We start from the raw sequence: 21,037 nt of genomic DNA, 5'->3' as shown, positions 1-21,037 counted from the left end.
CTTCTGCTACAAGCCCCGCCCACACTCTGCTCCTATTGGCTGAGAGTTTACAGGTGTTCTTACAGGTTCCTCACCCCATAAACTGTTTATATCAATGTTCATGTGTAATAAATAACAGCTGATTTAAAATTCAGAAATATCAATACCAATAGTCAATAATCAATAATCGGTCAATCTATTTTTTGTCGTCTGTCCAGTTTACTGATGGGAAACGTAGTAAGAGAGTCGGATAGGGCAGGGCTAAATTCAAAGACAGGAACTGATGTCATTATATGTTGCTCTTTAAAGCCAGACTAATTTTAGCTCCCAGAATGTCAATTTGTTTGTGTTGTTGTTTTGTAACTTTGGTGTTTTAAAACGTTAATTTGGATCCAAACTAATGTTGATCCCTGCAGATCGCAAAGTTGTGTGTTTGTACAGTGATAACACACCCAGCATACTCCGCTAACCATCGACGGTGTTGCAGTGGAGAGGGTGAGCAGCACCAAGTTCCTGGCTGTGCATATCTCTGAAGACCTGTCCTGGAGCCACAACACTGCATCACTGGCCAAAAAAGCCCAACAGCGCCTGTACTTCCTCCGCAAACTGAGAAGAGCAGGAGCCCCGCCCCCCATCATACACACTTTCTACAGAGAGCATCCTGACAAGCTGCATCACCGTGTGGTATGGCGCCTGCACCGTGTCCTGCCGCAAGACTCTGCAACGCATCGTGAGAGCAGCTAAGAGGATCATTGGTGTCTCTCTCCTCCCACTTCTGGACATTTATAACACCTGAATCACCAGCAAAGCAATTTGATTGCAGGTGACTCCACCCACCCATCTCACAGCCTCTTCAGCCTGCTGCCGTCAGGGAGGAGACTGCGCAGTCTCCAGGCCAAAACCAGCAGGCTCAAGGACAATTTCTTCCACCAGGCTGTCAGGAGACTCAACTCCCTCCCTGCTCTACTGTCACTCCGTCCTCTGCCCACCCACCCCCCCTCTACCCCCTGCCACAGAATTGTTTGTTTTATGTCTTGTTTAAAATGTTGATTGTTTATTTTGTGTCTTGTTGATTGTTTGTTTTTGTTTTTATTTTATTTATTTATTTATTTATTTACTTTTTCTAAGTCATGTTAAATTTTATTATTTTACAGTGATAATAAAGTTGTGTGTTTGTAGAGTGTTAATAAAGTTGTGTTTGTACATTGTTAATAAAGTTGTGTGTTTGTACAGTGTTAATAAAGTTGTGTGTTTGTACAGTGTTAATAAAGTTGTGTTTGTACATTGTTAATAAAGTTGTGTGTTTGTACAGTGATAATAAAGTTGTGTGTTTTTACAGTGTTAATAAAGTTGTGTTTGTACAGTGTCAATAAAGTTGTGTGTTTGTACAGTGTTAATAAAGTTGTGTGTTTGTACAGTGATAATAAAGTTGTGTGTTTGTACAGTGTTAATAAAGTTGTGTGTTTTTACAGTGTTAATAAAGTTGTGTTTGTACAGTGTCAATAAAGTTGTGTGTTTGTACAGTGATAATAAAGTTGTGTGTTTGTACAGTGTTAATAAAGTTGTGTGTTTGTACAGTGTTAATAAAGTTGTGTTTGTACAGTGTTAATAAAGTTGTGTGTTTGTACAGTGTTAATAAAGTTGTGTTTGTACAGTGATAATAAACTTGTGTGTTTGTACAGTGTTAATAAAGTTCTGTTTGTACAGTGTTAATAAAGTTGTGTGTTTGTACAGTGTTAATAAAGTTGTGTGTTTGTACAGTGTTAATAAAGTTGTGTGTTTGTACAGTGTTAATAAAGTTGTGTTTGTACAGTGATAATAAACTTGTGTGTTTGTACAGTGTTAATAAAGTTCTGTTTGTACAGTGTTAATAAAGTTGTGTGTTTGTACAGTGTTAATAAAGTTGTGTGTTTGTACAGTGTTAATTAAGTTGTGTCTGTACAGTGTTAATAAAGTTGTGTTTGTACAGTGTCAATAAAGTTGTGTGTTTGTACAGTGTTAATAAAGTTGTGTGTTTGTACAGTGATAATAAAGTTGTGTGTTTGTACAGTGTTAATAAAGTTGTGTTTGTACAGTGTTAATAAAGTTGTGTGTTTGTACAGTGTTAATAAAGTTGTGTTTGTACAGTGTTAATAAAGTTGTGTGTTTGTACAGTGTTAATAAAGTTGTGTTTGTACAGTGTCAATAAAGTTGTGTGTTTGTACAGTGTTAATAAAGTTGTGTGTTTGTACAGTGATAATAAAGTTGTGTGTTTGTACAGTGTTAATAAAGTTGTGTTTGTACAGTGTTAATAAAGTTGTGTGTTTGTACAGTGTTAATAAAGTTGTGTGTTTGTACAGTGTTAATAAAGTTGTGTTTGTACAGTGTTAATAAAGTTGTGTGTTTGTACAGTGTTAATAAAGTTGTGTGTTTGTACAGTGTTAATAAAGTTGTGTGTTTGTACAGTGTTAATAAAGTTGTGTTTGTACAGTGTTAATAAAGTTGTGTTTGTACAGTGTTAATAAAGTTGTGTGTTTGTACAGTGTTAATAAAGTTCTGTTTGTACAGTGTTAATAAAGTTGTGTGTTTGTACAGTGTTAATAAAGTTGTGTTTGTACAGTGTTAATAAAGTTGTGTGTTTGTACAGTGTTAATAAAGTTGTGTGTCTGTACAGTGTTAATAAAGTTGTGTTTGTACAGTGTTAATAAAGTTGTGTGTTTGTACAGTGTTAATAAAGTTGTGTTTGTACAGTGTTAATAAAGTTGTGTTTGTACAGTGTTAATAAAGTTGTGTGTTTGTACAGTGTTAATAAAGTTGTGTGTTTGTACAGTGTTAATAAAGTTGTGTGTTTGTACAGTGTTAATAAAGTTGTGTTTGTACAGTGTTAATAAAGTTGTGTGTTTGTACAGTGTTAATAAAGTTGTGTGGTCGTACAGTGTTAATAAAGTTCTGTTTGTACAGTGTTAATAAAGTTGTGTGGTCGTACAGTGTTAATAAAGTTCTGTTTGTACAGTGTTAATAAAGTTGTGTGTTTGTACAGTGTTAATAAAGTTGTGTGTTTGTACAGTGTTAATAAAGTTGTGTGGTCGTACAGTGTTAATAAAGTTCTGTTTGTACAGTGTTAATAAAGTTGTGTGTTTGTACAGTGTTAATAAAGTTGTGTGTTTGTAGTGTTAATAAAGTTGTGTGTTTGTACAGTGATAATAAAGTTGTGTGTTTGTACAGTGTTAATAAAGTTGTGTGTTTGTACAGTGTTAATAAAGTTGTGTTTGTACAGTGTTAATAAAGTTGTGTTTGTACAGTGTTAATAAAGTTGTGTGTTTGTACAGTGTTAATAAAGTTGTGTGTTTGTACAGTGTTAATAAAGTTGTGTTTGTACAGTGTTAATAAAGTTGTGTGTTTGTACAGTGTTAATAAAGTTGTGTGTCTGTACAGTGTTAATAAAGTTGTGTGTCTGTACAGTGTTAATAAAGTTGTGTGTTTGTACAGTGTTAATAAAGTTGTGTGTCTGTACAGTGTTAATAAAGTTGTGTGTTTGTACAGTGTTAATAAAGTTGTGTGTTTGTACAGTGTTAATAAAGTTGTGTGTTTGTACAGTGTTAATAAAGTTGTGTGTCTGTACAGTGTTAATAAAGTTGTGTTTGTACAGTGTTAATAAAGTTGTGTGTTTGTACAGTGTTAATAAAGTTGTGTGTCTGTACAGTGTTAATAAAGTTGTGTGTTTGTACAGTGTTAATAAAGTTGTGTGTTTGTACAGTGTTAATAAAGTTGTGTGTTTGTACAGTGTTAATAAAGTTGTGTGTTTGTACAGTGTTAATAAAGTTATGTTTGTACAGTGTTAATAAAGTTGTGTGTTTGTACAGTGTTAATAAAGTTGTGTTTGTACAGTGTTAATAAAGTTGTGTTTGTACAGTGTTAATAAAGTTGTGTGTTTGTACAGTGTTAATAAAGTTGTGTGTTTGTACAGTGATAATAAAGTTGTGTGTTTGTACAGTGTTAATAAAGTTGTGTGTTTGTACAGTGTTAATAAAGTTATGTTTGTACAGTGTTAATAAAGTTGTGTGTTTGTACAGTGTTAATAAAGTTGTGTTTGTACAGTGTTAATAAAGTTGTGTTTGTACAGTGTTAATAAAGTTGTGTGTTTGTACAGTGTTAATAAAGTTATGTTTGTACAGTGTTAATAAAGTTGTGTGTTTGTACAGTGTTAATAAAGTTGTGTTTGTACAGTGTTAATAAAGTTGTGTGTTTGTACAGTGTTAATAAAGTTGTGTGTTTGTACAGTGTTAATAAAGTTGTGTGTTTGTACAGTGTTAATAAAGTTGTGTTTGTACAGTGTTAATAAAGTTGTGTGTTTGTACAGTGTTAATAAAGTTGTGTTTGTACAGTGTTAATAAAGTTGTGTCTGTACAGTGTTAATAAAGTTGTGTGTTTGTACAGTGTTAATAAAGTTGTGTTTGTACAGTGTTAATAAAGTTGTGTGTTTGTACAGTGTTAATAAAGTTGTGTGTTTGTACAGTGTTAATAAAGTTGTGTGTTTGTACAGTGATAATAAAGTTGTGTGTTTGTACAGTGTTAATAAAGTTGTGTTTGTACAGTGTTAATAAAGTTGTGTGTTTGTACAGTGTTAATAAAGTTGTGTGTTTGTACAGTGTTAATAAAGTTGTGTGTTTGTACAGTGTTAATAAAGTTGTGTGTTTGTACAGTGTTAATAAAGTTGTGTTTGTACAGTGTTAATAAAGTTGTGTCTGTACAGTGTTAATAAAGTTGTGTGTTTGTACAGTGTTAATAAAGTTGTGTGTTTGTACAGTGTTAATAAAGTTGTGTGTTTGTACAGTGTTAATAAAGTTGTTATGAGTGGATGTGATCTCAAATAATTAAAATATAGTTTTTAATTTAATCTGAACTTTAATATATACCCCCCCCTCGCAGCCCCCCGCCCCGCCCCCTTCTTTCCCACTGTCCGTTTCCGGCGGAAGCCCCTCCCTGTTAGCCGTTAGCCGTTAGCCGTTTAGCTCCGTAGCCGGACGACAGGAGGAGTATCCGGGCAAACGGAGGAGAAAAACACGGAGAAGAGGAGGAAATGAGCCCGGCGGAGGACGGTAGAGGACCGCGGTGACCGGACAGCGAGTCTGCCGCTGAAATAACCCGCTTCATGGTGCGTTAATGCGGCTGAAAACCGCCGAAAAACAGCGAACCTCCTCCTCCTCCTCCTCCTCCTCCTCCTCTGCCTTCATCCTTTCTTTATCTACCGGGAGAAAACTGAAAACTGCAGAAAAACCCAGTGAAAGAGAGAAAGTCCACCGGTACCGGTTCGTTCAGCTGTTAGTTTGTTTTAAAGCAGCGTTTAAATAAAGTTTAACCGTTAGCCTGCTAGCTGTAGCGTTAGCATAGCTTCAGTCTTCTGTTGGTTGATGGGAAGGAGCAGCTAGCGTTAGCATAGCTTCAGTCTTCTGTTGGTTAATGGGAAGGAGCAGCTAGCGTTAGCATAGCTTCAGTCCTCTGTTGGTTAATGGGAAGGAGCAGCTAGCGTTAGCATAGCTTCAGTCTTCTGTTGGTTGATGGGAAGGAGCAGCTAGCGTTAGCATAGCTTCAGTCTTCTGTTGGTTGATGGGAAGGAGCAGCTAGCGTTAGCATAGCTTCAGTCCTCTGTTGGTTAATGGGAAGGAGCAGCTAGTGTTAGCATAGCTTCAGTCGTCTGTTGGTTAATGGGAAGGAGCAGCTAGCGTTAGCATAGCTTCAGTCTTCTGTTGGTTAATGGGAAGGAGCAGCTAGCGTTAGCATAGCTTCAGTCTTCTGTTGGTTAATGGGAAGGAGCAGCTAGCGTTAGCATAGCTTCAGTCTTCTGTTGGTTGATGGGAAGGAGCAGCTAGCGTTAGCATAGCTTCAGTCTTCTGTTGGTTGATGGGAAGGAGCAGCTAGCGTTAGCATAGCTTCAGTCTTCTGTTGGTTAATGGGAAGGAGCAGCTAGCGTTAGCATAGCTTCAGTCCTCTGTTGGTTAATGGGAAGGAGCAGCTGTGTTAGCATAGCTTCAGTCGTCTGTTGGTTAATGGGAAGGAGCAGCTAGCGTTAGCATAGCTTCAGTCTTCTGTTGGTTAATGGGAAGGAGCAGCTAGCGTTAGCATAGCTTCAGTCTTCTGTTGGTTGATGGAAGGAGCAGCTAGCGTTAGCATAGCTTCAGTCTTCTGTTGGTTAATGGGAAGACAGATAGTGTTAGCATAGCTTCAGTCTTCTGTTGGTTAATGGGAAGGAGCAGCTAGCGTTAGCATAGCTTCAGTCTTCTGTTGGTTAATGGGAAGGAGCAGCTAGCGTTAGCATAGCTTCAGTCTTCTGTTGGTTAATGGGAAGGAGCAGCTAGCGTTAGCATAGCTTCAGTCTTCTGTTGGTTAATGGGAAGGAGCAGCTAGCGTTAGCATAGCTTCAGTCTTCTGTTGGTTAATGGGAAGGAGCAGCTAGCGTTAGCATAGCTTCAGTCTTCTGTTGGTTAATGGGAAGGAGCAGCTAGCGTTAGCATAGCTTCAGTCGTCTGTTGGTTAATGGGAAGGAGCAGCTAGCGTTAGCATAGCTTCAGTCTTCTGTTGGTTAATGGGAAGGAGCAGCTAGCGTTAGCATAGCTTCAGTCTTCTGTTGGTTAATGGGAAGGAGCAGCTAGCGTTAGCATAGCTTCAGTCTTCTGTTGGTTGATGGGAAGGAGCAGCTAGCGTTAGCATAGCTTCAGTCTTCTGTTGGTTGATGGGAAGGAGCAGCTAGCGTTAGAAGCTTCAGTCTTCTGTTGGTTAATGGAAGGAGCAGCTAGCGTTAGCATAGCTTCAGTCCTCTGTTGGTTAATGGGAAGGAGCAGCTAGTGTTAGCATAGCTTCAGTCGTCTGTTGGTTAATGGGAAGGAGCAGCTAGCGTTAGCATAGCTTCAGTCTTCTGTTGGTTAATGGGAAGGAGCAGCTAGCGTTAGCATAGCTTCAGTCTTCTGTTGGTTAATGGGAAGGAGCAGCTAGCGTTAGCATAGCTTCAGTCTTCTGTTGGTTAATGGGAAGGAGCAGCTAGCGTTAGCATAGCTTCAGTCGTCTGTTGGTTAATGGGAAGGAGCAGCTAGCGTTAGCATAGCTTCAGTCCTCTGTTGGTTAATGGGAAGGAGCAGCTAGCGTTAGCATAGCTTCAGTCCTCTGTTGGTTAATGGGAAGGAGCAGCTAGCGTTAGCATAGCTTCAGTCCTCTGTTGGTTAATGGGAAGGAGCAGCTAGCGTTAGCATAGCTTCAGTCCTCTGTTGGTTAATGGGAAGGAGCACTAGCGTTAGCATAGCTTCAGTCTTCTGTTGGTTGATGGGAAGGAGCAGCTAGCGTTAGCATAGCTTCAGTCTTCTGTTGGTTAACGGGAAGGAGCAGCTAGCGTTAGCATAGCTTCAGTCTTCTGTTGGTTGATGGGAAGGAGCAGCTAGCGTTAGCATAGCTTCAGTCTTCTGTTGGTTGATGGGAAGGAGCAGCTAGCGTTAGCATAGCTTCAGTCTTCTGTTGGTTAATGGGAAGGAGCAGCTAGCGTTAGCATAGCTTCAGTCTTCTGTTGGTTAATGGGAAGGAGCAGCTAGCGTTAGCATAGCTTCAGTCGTCTGTTGGTTAATGGGAAGGAGCAGCTAGCGTTAGCATAGCTTCAGTCTTCTGTTGGTTAATGGGAAGGAGCAGCTAGCGTTAGCATAGCTTCAGTCCTCTGTTGGTTAATGGGAAGGAGCAGCTAGCGTTAGCATAGCTTCAGTCCTCTGTTGGTTAATGGGAAGGAGCAGCTAGCGTTAGCATAGCTTCAGTCCTCTGTTGGTTAATGGGAAGGAGCAGCTAGCGTTAGCATAGCTTCAGTCTTCTGTTGGTTGATGGGAAGGAGCAGCTAGCGTTAGCATAGCTTCAGTCTTCTGTTGGTTAATGGGAAGGAGCAGCTAGCGTTAGCATAGCTTCAGTCCTCTGTTGGTTAATGGGAAGGAGCAGCTAGCGTTAGCATAGCTTCAGTCCTCTGTTGGTTGATGGGAAGGAGCAGCTAGCGTTAGCATAGCTTCAGTCTTCTGTTGGTTAATGGGAAGGAGCAGCTAGCGTTAGCATAGCTTCAGTCTTCTGTTGGTTAATGGGAAGGAGCAGCTAGCGTTAGCATAGCTTCAGAGATGTTGACAGTCGTTTGTTTGAATTTAAGTTTAAATAAAGTTTCTGAGCATTTAAAAAAAAGCAAGTCGTTAATGTGAACTGAAAGACCCTCAGACATGATCAGTTATTGATCAATACACTATACAGTCTGATTATTGATCAATAAATATATACCATCAGTCTGATTATTGATCAATACACTATACAGTCTGATTATTGATCAATAAATATATACCATCAGTCTGATTATTGATCAATACACTATACAGTCTGATTATTGATCAATAAATATATACCATCAGTCTGATTATTGATCAATAAATATATACCATCAGTCTGATTATTGATCAATACACTATACAGTCTGATTATTGATCAATAAATATATACCATCAGTCTGATTATTGATCAATACACTATACAGTCTGATTATTGATCAATAAATATATACCATCAGTCTGATTATTGATCAATAAATATATACCATCAGTCTGATTATTGATCAATACACTATACAGTCTGATTATTGATCAATAAATATATACCATCAGTCTGATTATTGATCAATACACTATACAGTCTGATTATTGATCAATACACTATACAGTCTGATTATTGATCAATAAATATATACCATCAGTCTGATTATTGATCAATACACTATACAGTCTGATTATTGATCAGTACACTATACAGTCTGATTATTGATCAATACACTATACAGTCTGATTATTGATCAATAAATATATACCATCAGTCTGATTATTGATCAATACACTATACAGTCTGATTATTGATCAATAAATATATACCATCAGTCTGATTATTGATCAATAAATATATACCATCAGTCTGATTATTGATCAATAAATATATACCATCAGTCTGATTATTGATCAATACACTATACAGTCTGATTATTGATCAATACACTATACAGTCTGATTATTGATCAATAAATATATACCATCAGTCTGATTATTGATCAATAAATATATACCATCAGTCTGATTATTGATCAATACACTATACAGTCTGATTATTGATCAATACACTATACAGTCTGATTATTGATCAATACACTATACAGTCTGATTATTGATCAATAAATATATACCATCAGTCTGATTATTGATCAATACACTATACAGTCTGATTATTGATCAATACACTATACAGTCTGATTATTGATCAATAAATATATACCATCAGTCTGATTATTGATCAATACACTATACAGTCTGATTATTGATCAGTACACTATACAGTCTGATTATTGATCAATACACTATACAGTCTGATTATTGATCAATAAATATATACCATCAGTCTGATTATTGATCAATACACTATACAGTCTGATTATTGATCAATAAATATATACCATCAGTCTGATTATTGATCAATACACTATACAGTCTTATTGATCAGTACACTATACAGTATTGATCAATACACTAAACAGTCTTATTGATCAATACACTATACAGTCTGATTATTGATCAGTACACTATACAGTCTGATTATTGATCAATATATACCATCAGTCTGATTATTGTAACAACTTGCACACTGTTATATTATTTAAATCCACACTGTTAAGTGTTGAGCTGTACTCAGGTGCTCTACAGGTGAACACTGATTCGAATAAAGACTTGCACGGTGTTTTCAGACTGATTATTCATAATCAAACCGATAACTGATATTTGGACCCGATTCATTTTCAATAAAAAATATAAGTGTTAGTGGAGAGTAACTAAGTACAATTATTCAAGTACTGTTTGTAGTATTTGTGTCTGTGGCCCAGCAGCCGTCAGTGCTGATTGGCTGCAGCTATTGATTATTCTCATAATGGACTAATGTCCACCTGTTTTACTGGAAGGGTTCAGACGTGGTTGAGTTTGGAGGTTCTTTGTGGATGTGTGGCAGTTTGTGTGTCTTTGTCTGGAGAGTGTTTGAAGCAGCAGTGGAAGAATCTTTCAGAGCTGTAAGTGTAAAAGGACTACAGGCAAACAAGCTACACAGCGTTACTTTAGTGACGCTATTATCAGCCAAATGTACCCGATACATTAACTGGGGCTGCGCGGAGGCAGAGCGGGTCGTCCCCCTAATCGGAAGGTTGTTGGTTTGATCCCCGGCTCCTCCTGCCACATGTCAGTGTCCTTGAGCAAGATACTGAACCCCAAATTACTCCTGATGCATCACTGAGTGAATGTGTGTGAAAGGGTGAATGTGGCTGAGTGGTCGGAAGACTAGAAAGGAAACTATACAAGTACCTTCACTATTTACCATGGACATGGATGCTACATAGTTGGATTGAATGATGAATGTTACACGTCTGTTAATTCTAATAATCTGTGTTCTCTCCCTCCTTAGAGCACCATGCAATCATTCCTCGCTTGCCCCCGTCATTAGAGAGAGAGAGTGTGTGTGTGTGTGTGTGTGTGTGTGTGAGAGAGGGAGAGAGAGAGAGAGAGATCCAGGATGGGGTTTGGTCGGGATCTGAGGAATTCTCATGAGGGATTACTGAAGCTTCAGGACTGGGAGTTAAAGGTACGACTCTACTCACCGTTTGCCTTTTATAATGAAATATTTGTTGTTACTCAAAAGGGAGAAATGTATCTCTTATGATTTCAGGATGGCGCCCGAACTTTTGCATTATTCGACAGAATACTGTTAGGTCTCCATCCACATAGATTCCCTGACAGCCAATCAGATCTTTCATAGAGGAGTGATGTCATCATAGGCGGAGCAGACGGTCACACTGCGACACAACATAATAACATAACAACATAACATTCCCTATGCTGTAACGCTATACTGATGTTCAGCTGTCTATTTTATGTTTATTAATTTCAGTGGTCATTTCTAGACGTGGTTGACAATGTATATGTTCAATTATTAAATGTGTTAAATAATATTTAACTTAATGCAAACTGGTTACTGTCTGCTGCTCTCTAGCTGCTGGAGACGGTGAAACGCTTCATGACACTGCGAGTGAAGAGCGATAAGGAGTACGCCGCCCTGCTGCTCAGCATGACTCAGCAAACAGAGAAACAGGAAGCTGCTGATTACGTCAGCACTGTGAGCAAGGTGAGTGGACACACCTGTTCATTCAGCCCTGATGTCTCTGGACTAGTGTCAGACCTGGTCTCAGTGTCAGTCTGTGTTTCAGTCTTGGTCTCAGGTGATCCGCCAGACGGAGGCGTTGGGTCGCGTCATGAGGAGTCACGCTGATGATCTGAACTCAGGTCCTCTGCACCGCCTGGCGACGCTGATCCGAGACAAGCAGCAGGTGAAGAAGAGCTACCAGGGTCTTCATCAGCAGCTGGAGAGCCACAACCACAAGGTCTGCTGGGAAATACACAGATACACCGTACACAAGGTTGCCCGCCCGTAATATTGATCCAACGTCTACAATATTGATTTAAATTTAAATGCCTGGGTGTGTGTTCAGTTCTCAGCTGTTGGTACGATGACAGCTTTTAGTTTTCCATGTCATTCAGTGGAGCTGCTCTCATGCATACATTCTGATCACATTGATCACATTGATCACATTTAGCTGGGGGGAGTGCAGCCAAGCAAGCACGACACTGAGCTAACGATGTTCTTGGCGAGGCCTGCCGCTAATGCTACTGATTCGTACTGCTGCAGCTTCACATTAAAAGCATTTTACTGGAGAAACACGAGTTGACTTTTATTTTGAAGCTAGTGACAGGAAGTGCACAGTGTTTGTCAGTCAGACACTGGCTGGTTAATACACCACTGTCTTACTAAGGTGTAAATATTGATCAGTCATGTGTTTGTCTGGTTTGTGGGGGTCATGTATGTATGTATGTATGTATGTATGTTGTCCTTTGCCAATCACAAGGCGGCTGAACCCCTGTTGTTTTGTTGTTGCCAGGTAACCAGGAGTGACCTGGACAAACTGAAGGCGACGTATCGTCAGCTGAGCCGTGATGCTAACAACGCCAAAGAGAAATACAGAGAGGCTCTGGCTAAAGGTTTGAAATACTCTTCTGTCTCAAAGGGTTTGAAACGTTTGTTGATCTTGTTTCCTGACCACGCCCCTCCCTCTCGCCGAATCACAGGCCGGGAGGCGGAGCGTGCCCGGGAGCGTTATGACAAAGCAACAGCAAAGCTTCACAACCTTCACAACCAGTACGTGTTGGCGGTGTGCGGCGCTCGAACGCAGCAGGACGAACACCGACGTCGCGCTGCACCCGCACTGCTCGACGCTCTGCAGAGGATGCAGGAGGACATGACACTCGCCCTGTAAGTCACATGACCACTAACAGACACACTGACATTGCTGTACAGTGGAGATATATATCTGTGTATTACTGCAGTGAGATATATATCTGTGTATTACTGCAGTGAGATATATATCTGTGTATTACTGCAGTGAGATATATATCTGTGTATTACTGCAGTGAGATATATATATCTGTGTATTACTGCAGTGAGATATATATCTGTGTATTACTGCAGTGAGATATATATCTGTATTACTGCAGTGAGATATATATCTGTGTATTACTGCAGTGAGATATATATCTGTATTACTGCAGTGAGATATATATCTGTATTACTGCAGTGAGATATATATCTGTATTACTGCAGTGAGATATATATCTGTGTATTACTGCAGTGAGATATATATCTGTATTACTGCAGTGAGATATATATCTGTATTACTGCAGTGAGATATATATCTGTATTACTGCAGTGAGATATATATCTGTATTACTGCAGTGAGATATATATATCTGTGTATTACTGCAGTGAGATATATATCTGTATTACTGCAGTGAGATATATATCTGTGTATTACTGCAGTGAGATATATATATCTGTGTATTACTGCAGTGAGATATATATCTGTATTACTGCAGTGAGATATATATCTGTATTACTGCAGTGAGATATATATCTGTATTACTGCAGTGAGATATATGTCTGTATTACTGCAGTGAGATATATATCTGTGTATTACTGCAGTGAGATATATATCTGTATTACTGCAGTGAGATATATATCTGTGTATTACTGCAGTGAGATATATATCTCTGTGTATTACTGCAGTGAGATATATATCTGTATTACTGCAGTGAGATATATATCTGTATATCTGCAGTGAGATATATATCTGTATTACTGCAGTGAGATATATATCTGTATTACTGCAGTGAGATATATATCTGTGTATTACTGCAGTGAGATATATATCTGTATTACTGCAGTGAGATATATATCTGTGTATTACTGCAGTGAGATATATATCTGTGTATTACTGCAGTAAAAGTATTCTGGAGGAGTACTGTGAGATCAGCAGTCTGTTGACGGAAGAGATCGTGAAGGTTCATCAGGAGATCTCTGCGGCTGTGGAGCAGATTGACCCACTGGCAGAGTACCAACACTTCATCGACGCCTACAGGTGAGAACACAACCACTGACTACCATCAGTCAGACTGTGGTTACTGTGGTAATAGCGTGCTCCCCCCCCCAGGTCTCCAGAGACCCCTGAGGCAGGCGTAGAGTTCGATGCGTCTTTGTTGGAAGAGACGGACAACCTGCCAGCCAATGAGATCCTCTGGAACACGCTGACGGCTGAAAGCCTGCAGGCCATGTGAGCTTTTACAAAATAAAACTCTCACCATACTGTTTCCTGTAGCCTTCCAAAATAAAAGTCTCACCATACTGTTTCCTGTAGCCTTCCTAAATAAAAGTCTCCTTATGAAGGCGTCCCAGTATCATCCAGGAACGTTTTTTATGAATCTCAGTGTGTCCGTCTGTCAACTTTATTTTTGTTAAAACTTTACACTTTTTGTTTTCCAGGTTGTCGTCGGCAACTGAAGAGCTAGCGCTGACTCAGCAGAATCTACAGACAAAGGAGGCGTTGGCAGACGACCTCGACGCCAAAATCCAGACGAGTCAGCAGAGCGCGGAGAGGAAGAGCGAGTGAGTCTGATGAATGAAATAACAGCACAAGCTCTCTCTCTCTCTCTGTTCTGACTGTCAAACTGTGTCTCTCGCCCTCAGCTGCGTCTTGCTGCTCAGTCAGAAACTCTCTCTCCTCGAGCTTCATCACGCCGTCCAATCGCTGCGCGGCTCCGAGGCCCGCCTCGCCTCCCAGAAGGCCCTGCTGGATGCCAAGATGGCTGCTGCCGCTGCCTCCCCACCCCCGCCGCCGCCTCCCCCCGCGCTGCCATACGAGGATGACGCCCGCTCTGTTGGATCCACCGTAAGTATTCACTTAGTGATTAATGATTGAGTATTGATTTGTCTGAGGTGTGTACAGGGGGCTGGCAGGAAGAGCTGCCCTTTCAAAATAAAGGCACTGAGTGTGTGTGTGTGTGTGTGTCTGCAGGATAAGACGAAGGAGAAGAGCTCTCGCTTCGACACTCTGCGTCACTCTCTGGCCGGGATGATCCGCTCTCCTAAAGCCATGCTGGGGTCCTCCACCTCGGTGAGTCTGTCTGTCTGTCTGTGAGTCTGTCTGTCTGTCTGTGAGTCTGTCTGTCTGTCTGTGAGTCTGTCTGTCTGTGAGTCTGTCTGTCTGTGAGTCTGTCTGTCTCTGAGTCTGTCTGTCTGTCTGAGTCTGTCTGTCTGTGAGTCTGTCTGTCTGTCTGTCTGTCTGAGTCTGTCTGTCTGTCTATGAGTCTGTCTGTCTATGAGTCTGTCTGTCTGTGAGTCTGTCTGTGAATAAAGTTATTTGAATCCTGTGTTCCCCCTGCAGCAGTTCTTTGATGTGATCCCAACGTCAGAGCGCCCCCTGGCGGATCAGGAGTGGTATCACGGCGCCATCCCCCGCACCGAGGCTCAGGAGTTACTACGGCAACAGGGAGACTTCCTAGTGAGGGAGAGTCACGGTAAACCAGGCGAGTACGTCCTGTCGGTGTTTTCTGACGAGCAGAGACGACATTTCATCATCCAGTACGCCGATGTAAGTTATTGATCAGATCAATAATATCTAATAATATATTGAGATTATTACAGAGGTCCTCATTCAAAGGTTGGTGCTAGAGCTGTCTGTCTGACTGCCTGTCTGCTTGTCTCTCTCTCTGTCTGTCTCCCTCTCTCCCTCTCTCTCCTTCCCTGTCTCTCTCTCTCTCTCTCCCTGTCTCCCTCTCTCTCTCTCTCTCTCTCTCTCTCCCTGTCTCTCTCTCTCTCTCTCTCCCTGTCTCTCTCTCCCTGTCTCTCTGTCTCTCCTGTCTCTCTCCCTGTCTCTCTCCCCCTCTCTCTCTCTCTCTCTCTCTCTCTCTCTCTCTCTCTCTCTCTCTCCCTCTCTCTCTCTCTCTCTCTCTCTCCCTCTCTCTCTCTCTCTCTCTCTCTCTCTCTCTCTCTCTCTCCCTCTCTCTCTCTCTCTCTCTCTCTCCCTCTCTCTCTCCCTGTCTCTCTCTCTCTCTCTCTCCCTGTCTCTCTCTCTCCCTCTCTCTCTCTCTCTCTCTCCCTCCCTCCTCCTCCCTCTCTCTCTCCCTCCCTCCCTCTCTCTCTCTCTCTCTCTCTCTCCCCTCTCTCTCTCTTTCTGTCTCTCTCTCTGGTAGAGTCAGTACCGTTTTGAAGGCACCGGTTTCTCCACCATCCCTCAGCTCATCGAGCATCATTTCTCCAGCAAACAGGTCATCACCAAGAAGTCTGGAGTCGTGCTGCTCAACCCCGTCGTCAAGGCAACCACCACTTTCTATATATATATATTTTATTGATCAGTAGCAGTATCGATACCGTGTCCAGTAAACAGATGTGCAGTAAACACCTGCTCAGGTAGTGTTTGTGTCTGTAGGATAAGAAGTGGATCCTGAACCATGAGGACGTGGTGCTTGGGGAGCTGCTAGGAAAGGTGAGCTCACTTCCTGTTTCCTTCACTTCCTGTTCAGTCTGTGTATGGTTGTAATGTTTGAACAGCGCTCTCAGTGTATCCCATCATGCTTTGTTGTCTGCTGGTTGCTAGGGTAACTTTGGAGAGGTGTTTAAAGGGACGCTGCAGCGAGACAAAACGCCAGTCGCCGTCAAAACATGTAAAGAAGATTTACCTCCAGAGCTGAAGATCAGGTTCCTGTCTGAGGCCAGGTCAGCTTCAATCAATACATCAGTACATCAATCAATACAGCAATCAATACATCAGTACATCAATCAATACATCAATACATCAATACATCAGTACATCAATCAATACATCAGTACATCAATCAATACATCAATCAATACATCAATACATCAGTACATCAATCAATACATCAATCAATACATCAATACATCAATCAATACATCAATACATCAATACATCAATCAATACATCAATACATCAATACATCAGTACATCAATCAATACATCAATCAATACATCAATACATCAATCAATACATCAATACATCAATACATCAGTACATCAATCAATACATTCAATTTCCAATTCAGTTTTATTTGTATAGCGCCAATTCATAACAGAAGTTATCTCAGGACACTTTTCAAATAGAGCAGGTCTAGACAGAACTCTTTAAAACATTAATTACAGAGACCCAACAGTACCACCATGAGCAAGACCTTGGAGACAAGGGCAAGGAAAAACTGCCTGTTAAAAGGCAGAAACCTAGGACAGATCCTCCGGCTCTAGGTGGGTGGTCGTCTGTCTCGACCAGCTGGGGTGAGAGAGAGAGACAGAGAGAGAGAGAGAGACAGAGAGAGATATTGGCAATGGCAATCTAGCAGGACCATGGCAGGAGGCTCCACCAGGATCCATGAGAACCTGCGAGATGAGAAAGCACAAGAACTCCGGGGAAGAAGTGGAGTTAGTAACATGCATTAATGGGACATGAATGAGTGCAGAAAGAGAGAGGAAGGGAGGAGCTCAGTGCACCATGGGAAATCCCCCGATAGTCTAGGCCTATAGCAGCATAACTAAGGGATGGTTCAGGACTCACCTGATCCAGCCCTAACTATAAGCTTTATCAAAGAGGAATGTCTTAAGCCTACTCTTGAATATATATCAATACATCAATCAATATATCAGTACATCAATCAATACATCAATCAATACATCAATATGTCAGAGTATACTGACTGTAATGTGCTGCCTGTCTGTGATTGGCTGCAGGATCCTGAAGCAGTACGACCATCCGAACATCGTGAAGCTGATTGGTGTTTGTACGCAGCGACAGCCGATCTACATCGTCATGGAGCTGGTTCCTGGTGGGTGGAGCTTACTCACTGCAGACTCTTCCCATTGGTCAGTTTCTAACATGTGACCCTCGCTGTGTCTGTCAGGTGGAGACTTCCTGTCCTTTCTGAGGAAGAAGAAGGACGAATTAAAGACAAAGCAGCTTGTTCGATTCTCTGTGGACGCTGCCGCCGGCATGGCGTACCTGGAGAGTAAGAACTGTATCCACAGGTACAGAGCACTGCAGTGTCCCACTGCCTGTGAACACAACACACATACGCACAGCAGGAATCAATTTGTTTGATCAGTTTGTACACCAACCTGTCTGTCTGAACCTGTCTGTCTCTAGGGACCTGGCAGCCAGGAACTGTCTGGTGGGAGAGGGCAGTGTGTTAAAGATCAGTGACTTTGGGATGAGCCGCCAGGAGGACGACGGCATTTATTCTTCATCTGGACTCAAACAGATCCCCATCAAATGGACGGCTCCAGAGGCCCTGAACTACGGTAACACACCTGTCTGACACACCTGGTTATAAACAATACATCATGATCTGTTACTGTGATTGGTCAGTGTTGTGTCTGCTCTGTGATTGGCTGTTGCAGGTCGTTACAGCTCAGAGAGTGATGTGTGGAGTTATGGGATATTGCTGTGGGAGACCTTCAGTCTGGGGGTGTGTCCTTATCCTGGGATGACCAATCAGCAGGCCCGAGAGCAGGTGGAGAAAGGTAAACAGAGTGACATCATCATTCAACTGTGAATCGATCACGTTGTTGATAGATGATCAGAGATGGACCAGGAAGTGCTATCAGCTTAAAGAGGGTTAGTGTAGCCTCACCTGTCTCACCTGTCTGCCCTCCAGTGTCTGACAGGTGAGACAGGTGTGTGGATCAACCTCTTTCCTGATAATCAATACCAGCAGATTGGGTTCAGGAGCTAACCAATAATATTACTGATTTGACATTAGCTCAAACCCCCTCTGTGTCCTCTGGTTGCTAGGTTACAGGATGGCATGCCCTCAGCGTTGCCCTGACGACGTGTACAAAGTGATGCAGCGCTGTTGGCAGTACAACCCCGAAGACCGGCCCAAGTTCTCAGAGCTGCAGCGAGACCTCGCCGCCATCAAGAAGAAGTGATGACATCATCATACGCCTCGCCGCCATCAAGAAGAAGTGATGACATCATCATACGCCTCGCCGCCATCAAGAAGAAGTGATGACATCATCATACGCCTCGCCATCATCAGAGACAAAAGAAGAAAATGTTCAGTCGCGTCCTCAGCAGCACGCCATCAGCCAAGAACAATTACCTTTTCATGTTTGTTTGGAGGTGGGCGTGGTCGGAGGTGGGCGTGGTCGGAGGTGGGCGTGGTCTCTCCCGTTGATATTTTGGTAAAAACACAAAAAAACGACCAAAAACAACAGTTGAGCTGCTTGAAACCAAAGTTTCCATCACCTCCGCAGAGTTTCTGAAACGTGGAGATGATGCAACGATGATGTAACGATGATGCAACGATGATGTAACGATGATGCAACGATGATGTAACGACGTCAGTACACACTGAGCATGTCTGTTAGCTTAACGAAACACTACAAAGTGATCCTTTAACTTAAAATGCTAAAAATAGAAAGTGCACTTTCCTGAAGTTGATGCTAATCTGTTGGTGCTGCACACAGTTAGCAGTTAGCATTTAGCAGTTAGCTGATGTTTGAACTACAGTCGGGTGAAGAGGTTAGCATGGGTGTAGCTAGCTATTTTAGCCTCTGAAGACACGAAACGTCAGACTGATGACAATCTCCACAACACTGAACACTGTCGGTCAAACAGGAAGTTACACGTGCAGAAGTTAAGCTAACGGAGCTAACAGCTTAGCATGACTGTAGCGAGGGTTCTTGCTCACTAATAGAAACACGTTCACAGTTATTGATGAGTTATTGATGAGAGCTTCATCATCAGAACGGCTAGCACTAAACATGCTAACAGATTAGCTCACCTGGTGGTAGCAATAACAAACAAACTGACCTCAGATCAGACAAACACTGTTAGAGGCCACACACACACACACACACACACACACTTACACACTTGTCGCTGCTGTAACCATGGCAACAGCCTCCACTGCTGAGGATCAATCAGCTGTTAACACTAACATCAATGTTTATTGTTTTTATCTTTTTATTTATTATGTTTTTATTTTCTCAGATTTTAAAACTGACTCTTATTCTGAAAAAACAGCTGTCAATCATCACACAGACCACGCCCACCCCGATCTTTGTTTGGTTTTTTTGAGGAAATGTTTTTGACCAATCAGTGATCTCAAATTTTTTGTTGTCAGATGAAAACAAACAAAAATCTTCTGCTTTAAAAACGTATTGTTATTGTTTTTATTAAATGGTCCAAAACAATTCCTTAAAAAAAACAAATGACATCATCAGCACTTACTGCGTGTATTTCCTGGTTGTCATGGTAATGACGGACCACTTTAATATAAATATGTAAACTACAAATTATAAAAACATGTATGTGTAAATGAATCGGGAGTCCTGATTGGTCAGCATCACTTCCTGGACCATGTGAGGGCGGAGCCTTAATGTTTTTGTGATATCAGAGCGCCGCCTACTGTCACTGTAAATACAGTTTTTACAGTTCCAATTTCATGTTTTTGAACACTAATCGTCTTTTATATTTGTTTAAACTCTATAAAAATATTATCGTAGCATTTATTATGAAAATAAAACAAATCATACCAACGTCTGACGAGTGAAATCATTTATTATATCTTATTATATATTATATTTTTTTAACATTATAAACTTAATATTTATCATTTATTATCAATGTTAACAGATTTATTATAAAAACTTCATTTAGATAGACTTTGAATAAACTAATCTGACAGATTTCAGATTTACAGTATTTCAGGAGCAGTTTGGGGCAGCCCAAGGACACTTAAAATTCAGTGAGAGGAGCTTGGAATCGAACCACCAACCTTCTGGTTAGTGGACGACCCGCTCTACCTCCTGAGACACAGTATAATAAACAAATATTTTATAAAATAAACAATTTTTCCATAATATAACAATAATTTTATAATAAATAATTATTGTATATTCTAACTCTATTTGACATTTGATGGTAACCAGTGTCGTTTTTCCAGATCCTGAAAGGATAATATGTCTTTAATTTTGGCAATATTTCTTGTGGAAGAAACAAGATTGGGCCAATTATGGGACAGTCGAAGCACATGTGATTTTTAGAGGCTTAACATTTGCTGCTAAGGGACCAAAACACTGCCAAACCCTTTCAGAAATTCTCTTGGGGCCAATGATGAGGACTTCAGTTTTGTCAGAGTTAAGTTGGAGGAAGTTGTCTGACATCCAGTCCTTAATGGCTGCAGTCCTGCAGGATGGAGAGTTGACCAAGGTCGTATGAAGAAGTACAGCTGTGTATCAATGATAGGAAATACACTTGATTCAACTAATTAAGGAAACTAGGGGAGCATGTATATTGGACCAACTCTACCTCATAGTCTATTATATCGATAATGAACCCAAACAGTGAACACTTCGTGCAGGAAGTTTGATTATTTCCTGTCAATATTGATCAGAGATGAGTTTTCCTGATAATTTTATTAATCAGACTTAATATTCTCTCTGTTGATCAGAGACTGAAGCTCTGTCACTCTACGCTGGAGAACATGCAGGTGGGTGCTCCCCTCGTCACATGGGTCGATGACTATGTGACCGCAGTTTGTGAGATTAAAGAGCTGTGTCTGACCATCTGATTAGTAACATTGGGGCCCCCCAGGG

General features: G+C 41.0%; 1 protein-coding gene and 1 long non-coding RNA gene across 7 annotated transcripts; both read left to right on the top strand.

The window, feature by feature from the left end:
* The first annotated feature begins 1,152 nt into the window (after positions 1-1,152).
* LOC127370117 (uncharacterized) lies at positions 1,153-4,717 on the top strand. Its single transcript, XR_007886149.1, has 3 exons — positions 1,153-1,331; positions 3,222-3,433; positions 4,355-4,717. It is a non-coding gene; the product is annotated as an uncharacterized LOC127370117 (long non-coding RNA).
* Positions 4,718-4,938: 221 nt separating this feature from the next.
* fer (fer (fps/fes related) tyrosine kinase) lies at positions 4,939-19,978 on the top strand. Of its 6 annotated transcripts, XR_007886144.1 has the most exons (21): positions 4,939-5,113; positions 10,450-10,626; positions 11,035-11,166; positions 11,249-11,458; positions 11,978-12,077; positions 12,165-12,348; positions 13,373-13,510; positions 13,583-13,702; positions 13,912-14,034; positions 14,116-14,317; positions 14,444-14,542; positions 14,813-15,019; positions 15,621-15,743; positions 15,857-15,913; positions 16,025-16,143; positions 17,168-17,262; positions 17,338-17,461; positions 17,580-17,734; positions 17,834-17,956; positions 18,228-18,420; positions 18,461-19,978. XR_007886144.1 is itself a non-coding variant. In XM_051411840.1 (20 exons), exons 2-20 carry the CDS (start codon positions 10,558-10,560, stop codon positions 18,362-18,364), a joined length of 2,478 nt encoding a protein of 825 aa, XP_051267800.1. In that variant the 5' UTR covers positions 4,939-5,113; positions 10,450-10,557; the 3' UTR covers positions 18,365-19,978. The 6 variants fall into 6 exon arrangements, 5 of the variants coding, with proteins under 5 accessions (XP_051267800.1, XP_051267799.1, XP_051267798.1 ...); XM_051411840.1 differs by having other exon boundaries at positions 11,249-11,422; positions 14,816-15,019; positions 18,228-19,978; XM_051411839.1 differs by having other exon boundaries at positions 11,249-11,422; positions 18,228-19,978.
* The last annotated feature ends 1,059 nt before the right edge of the window (positions 19,979-21,037 follow it).

The sequence above is a fragment of the Dicentrarchus labrax genome, unplaced genomic scaffold (assembly GCF_905237075.1).
Source record: "Dicentrarchus labrax unplaced genomic scaffold, dlabrax2021, whole genome shotgun sequence".
NCBI lineage: Eukaryota > Metazoa > Chordata > Actinopteri > Moronidae > Dicentrarchus > Dicentrarchus labrax.
The sequence above is the reverse complement of the archived record's forward strand: the minus strand, read 5'-3'. Positions and strand labels throughout refer to the sequence as shown.